Source organism: Hakea prostrata, chromosome 8, assembly GCF_041222555.1.
Source record: "Hakea prostrata isolate BN-2017 chromosome 8, UWA_Hpros_2, whole genome shotgun sequence".
Classification (NCBI taxonomy): Eukaryota; Viridiplantae; Streptophyta; class Magnoliopsida; order Proteales; family Proteaceae; genus Hakea; species Hakea prostrata.
The window spans coordinates 9,149,098-9,154,342 of record NC_142607.1 but is presented as its reverse complement, the minus strand read 5'-3'; the positions used below and the strand labels follow the sequence as shown (position 1 = coordinate 9,154,342).

Sequence of the window (5,245 nt, the reverse complement as noted above, 5' to 3'; positions counted from 1 at the left end):
AGAGAGAGAGAGAGAGAGAGAGAGAGAGAGAGAGAGAGAGAGAGAGAGAGGATATAATATGACCGTAGTGTTTGGCAAACATGGTTATCATCCACCAAGTTTTTAGGTCGCTGGACAACCCTTGTTGCTATCGTTTCAAAGGTCCCACCTCCACCTTTGAAATATGAACATGGTCCCACATGAATTAGGTCCAAATCTCAGCTTAGCTGGTCATTCTATAAGAAACCAATCACTGTTTGTAATCCAAAGAAAGGGATTCCCTTCATTTTTAGTTTCCTTTTAATTGCCAATACACGTGTATAGATGATATGGTCCTCATGAAATGGCTTTAGAGATTAGGAATCCCTGGTTAATGACCTGACCTGACCAGCCCACACTTTGTGTATAAACCCACTTGATAATCAGGGATTTTTAGTAGATAACCTAATTTTTTCTTTCTCTTCTTCACTTCTGTTAGTCGAAGGAGGTTAGATGATCAATTCTAATAACCTTTCTAGGGTTTTTTTTCCTTTATTTTTTTTTTGGGTTTCTATGCAAGTGTGATGACTTGATTAAGAAAAGTAAGTATGGGTATGGGCTCTTCTGCTTATGTTTAACTGAAAGTTACCCATGATATGGACGATTAGGAGAGCTATAAATATACATGTTAGGGTTAGAATTAGTGCTAGGGTTAGGTGTGTGTTTCAACTGAAGGATCAGGTTTTCACGAAGCTTCTCACACATGCCGGTTTCTGGGTTTGGTCTGGAAGTTTTGTCTAAACAGGAGTTAATTGAAGAAGGAACCCAGGAATTAGGGTTTGGGATCATGAAGAAGGGCCAAGTGTTGGCCAAAAGAGAAGAAAAATCTTACGACAGCTATACTACTTCTTCTTCAACTGTTAGGAGTGTGAGATATGGAGAGTGCCAGAAGAATCATGCCGCTAGCATAGGCGGATACGCCGTCGATGGTTGCAGAGAATTCATGGCTAGTGGAGAGGAAGGAACTGTTGCTGCTCTTAAATGTGCTGCATGTGGTTGTCACCGGAATTTCCACCGGCGTGAAGTTATAACCGAGGTAGTCTGTGAGTGTTCTTCGCTTTCCTCCAATGTGAAGTAAACTACTCCACAAGAAAGCAAGAAGGTTAATAATTTATATAGTAAATGTTCATGTGATGAAATTGACCTATAGTTTTGATTTGGTTCTGATCGAGATTGTTAAATGCTTTCCCCCTTCTCTGCTTTTCTTTGTGATGGGTTGTTAAGGGAAAACTGTATCTGCTGTGTTCTATAATTTCTCAGTGTTGATGTCAAATCTACTTGAAGACATTTTGTTTCCCTTTTACAATCTTAGCCCAAGTCTTATACCATTAACAAAGTCATTAGCCCTTTAAACAAGGAAAAGATAGATGGAACCGAGTTCAGTGAGATGTCCATTCTGGAAGTTTGGGGATGAGATGGGCAACAAGACGCAAATCTGCCGCACCCATCATGTCCAACATCATCCAACGCAATTGCAATTGGGGTGTTCTTCATGCGGAGCTACTGTTACAAGGAATGCAACACTGCCAGTGTTTTTTCTCGATCCCAAGCCCAAGTAAAGGAGGAGCTAGGGTTGGTACATCAGTTCAGCAGCCGGCATCGGAAAAAATCTAGCCAAATCTTTTTTTACATGACCTTATAAGGAGTAATTAAGAATTTTAACAATTAATTTGACTAAAAGACTTAGTTGTTTCTTCCAAAACATTCTTCTAAGCAGCTTAGATCTATAAATCCCAAGAATTGTCTCACCTTTATTCTTTTTTCACTTTTGCTTCTGCTTTCCTTCTGGTTATCCTCTCTTGACTACCATGAACCACTTTATGGTAGTGTACCCAGACAACATGTTTAACTAACTGTGATATGGATCAGAAGGAATTGACATTAGAACTTTGTGCAACAATTAGGTTAAAAAAAAATTTTTTAATAGTTGTGTTCAGAAAGATTGTGAGTTATAGCTAAAAAGATAATTCGGTCACATGTAGGTCTTTGTCTTGCATTATAATCCTGACCCATCTCCCCATTCTTATTCAATTGTCCTGGCACTACTTGCCTTCTAATTATTAAAGCCTTCTAATTAATTACAGTTAATATATATAAAGCATGTCACCATTTCAAGCATGGTAATCCTTGAAAAATTAAATATGGTAGTTTAATCCATAATGATGAATCAGCTTACCATTTTTCTGCTTACTAGAATCCTACTGATGATGTCATACACCGGCCCACATATCTAATGTTTTGTTGCCATCATGAAAAAGTTCTCTATTAATGTACTTAAAAGACTCTTAATTAGCTACAAAAAAAGTTAGGCGTATGAACAACAAATCTCTGCTTGGAGACTCACCCACCACAGTCAGGTTGAACACCGGATTAGTCAGGGCAAAGCCTTGGAACTAGGGTTGGCAACCAAAAAAAAAAAAGACTTTTAATTAGCTAGAACAAAATTAGGCATCTAAAATGAATTAATATTATTTTTAGTATATTATAATTATGTACTTTATATAATAAACTATGAAAAAGTCATTTGATATGACATAGCATGTTAATAGAGTCATTTGTATGTCTATGGCCATTGAAGGAACCACAAAAGCCAACAACAAACCTAACAGAGTTCTGAGAGAAGAGTGAATAAAGACACAGCTTATTTGGGCCTTGTACCTAACTAAAATATGACCTCAGATAGCATTGATGGGAGAGCAACGATCCATTTAACCGTCCTCATTTAGTAGGGATATGACTGAGTTATTGTTCTTATTGCTGATAACCTTGTGCTTTCATGGTTAAACAAATTGACTTTGAAGAATCTTAATCAGTTGGATAAACAGAAGTTCTTTCTATCCCAGTTCCATGAAGCGCATAAATCTTTTGCACCACTAGCTAACACTGCTACCATTATGTATTCATTTCGCCTTTTCTATTATCTTTCCTGATCTGATTTTCATTATGGCATCATTTGATTGTACAGCTTTTGGCATATAACGAAGAAGCAACCAAAACTTGTTTACCTCTCACATCTCTCATATTGCGTTAGACCCACGTCCCAACCAAGTAGAAGGTTGATCTTGCAAAAGAGAGGTTAGTAGACGGCCGGCTAATATGCCGGAAAGCCGCCTCGGAAGATCAAGTCATCCGGGGATTAGACGAGGACTTCGAGCCAAGCTTGCTTAGAGAATATTGAGAAAGTGTATATGTTTACCTTTAGGTGCGATTCCCTACCAATATTATGTAAGTTACCTTTTTTACCGCTGGAGAGATCCCGTGCGTTTGCTCGGTTGTCTCTGCAAATAAATCCCCCAATGGAAGGTTTCTTTCCTTGTGTGGATTCATTTCCTTATTCATTCTGGTACAAGCGTGGATTTCCTTTCAAGGCCACGATTGATATGGGGCAACCTCCTGACCAATAACCCAGGCAACCTTGTCATATAAATCGGGTAACAACCCAAACATATATTCAAACTTATCTCGTCTGTAACACTAGCTCCCCAGACCGTGCGCTACCGATTGTCATCGGGCGAGATGGCTTCCACCAAGGATACACTCGGGATGATATTCGTCCACTTAGTCATCCATACCCCACTCGAGCCATTCAATGGTCATATGACCGTTGGGTTCCTAAGGTATTAGCCCCAGTCGTCACGCTACACGTCACTCGACAGGACGGCTTGTCATAATGACTTCCTCAAGTAACTCAATCGTCTCAAAATCTCCACCATTGATCATCTTGATTTCCAACTATCCGATCAAGATTGTTTCCACTTCTAGCATAAATACCCCCCTTTCTCCTACTACAAGTACCTCTGCACTTTACTTTCCAACTGCTCTCAACTTAGCTCCCGGTCTTTCTTTGCTCTTGTCTGCTAGCACACCTTCTCGACCAGTAAGTTTCCTCTTTTCTCAATATGGTTAAGAAGCATGGTCTAGGTTCAATCATAGGTTTAAGTTTGACCTACCCAAGAATCCAAGGAAGAAATCCTGACCCACTCAAGAGGGTTACACAAGTGAAGGTGACAATGACCAAATGGAAGTTGTCTGCCTTGCAGATGATCACCTTAAGGACTTGCACGAGCAATCCTCTAAGGATCTATTAGACCAATCTCTCAGGTATAGTCCGGTTGACAATGACCCAACCGAGTTTAGCTAGGTGATCCGGTTGGTGCAATTTTTTAGCGAATCTGAGAATCACCTGGGATCCTTATTCGTCCTGACTTATGTTGACCTTATCCTTCCCAATCGATCTACTTCTGACCTTGAGGATGAGGCCGCCCTTCCTTTTACTTCTTACGCCCCCTCCTCTCGGTCTCACAAATCCAAATCTTCTACCTCTAGTCCCCTGTTCCACTCCCGAGGAGATCTCACAGCCCTTTCCTGCCCAAACCTAATAAGAAAAAGGTTGAATGCCGCCACTTTGTCCTGGGCCCAAGCCGAACCACGCACGCCTTGGCACCTTGACTATGTGCAAAGTTCCTAAAGCCCGGACTTCTATCCATATACTCTTACTTCAATAGGCTTAAACCGATTTCTCACTTACTTTGACATTTCTGAGGGACACGAGATCCGGCTCCTAAGCCAAGAAGAGAAAGCCAACAATCCCCCTGAGGAATATTTTACTTTGTACTTCGATGCCTACATCGGAAGATTACGCCTCCCCCTCCACCCTCTCTTTGTGGAGGTTCTTAATCATTTCTTAATTTGCCCGACCAACCTTAGCTCGAACAATTGGCACAACATTATAAGATTTGTCGGCTTCTGCTCTAACCTGGGCATTGTCCTAACCTTCCATCAATTTCACTACTTTTTCATGCTCCGCCCCCACTCTCAACAAGGCTGGTACTACCTAGCCAAGAGATCATTCTGGATGCTCAACTTTCAGGGCAACTTCATTAAACATAAAACCTTCTTGTCCACCACCAAGAAGTGGAGGGAGTTTTTTTTTATTTTGTTGTCCACCTTCTCCCGTTCCTTTACTCACTAACTTTCAAGAGAGGACGAGAGAAGATCTGGATGGATTAAATAACTAGTTCAAGATCACACCTGAGACACTGGGGATCCTTTAGGAAATTAATTGGGTTGAAGGGGATACTCGTGCAATACATGGTTTTTCCATGAAGTTTCTCATTGTGTTGCAGCTGCAGGGTTTTGCCCTGGGTGAGCCCCTCGCTTATTTTTCTTCTTTTTATATTTGTTTCCCGATCTCTGACCCGAACATTGCTATGCTTTTTGTAGTGCC

The 5,245-nt window shown here is 40.7% G+C and overlaps 1 protein-coding gene across 1 annotated transcript; it reads left to right on the top strand.

Moving 5' to 3' along the window:
• The first annotated feature begins 353 nt into the window (after nucleotides 1–353).
• On the top strand, nucleotides 354–2,338 carry LOC149006716 (mini zinc finger protein 2-like). Its single transcript, XM_089166153.1, has one exon. It carries the CDS (start codon nucleotides 722–724, stop codon nucleotides 1,094–1,096), a length of 375 nt encoding a protein of 124 aa, XP_089022279.1. The 5' UTR covers nucleotides 354–721; the 3' UTR covers nucleotides 1,097–2,338.
• The last annotated feature ends 2,907 nt before the right edge of the window (nucleotides 2,339–5,245 follow it).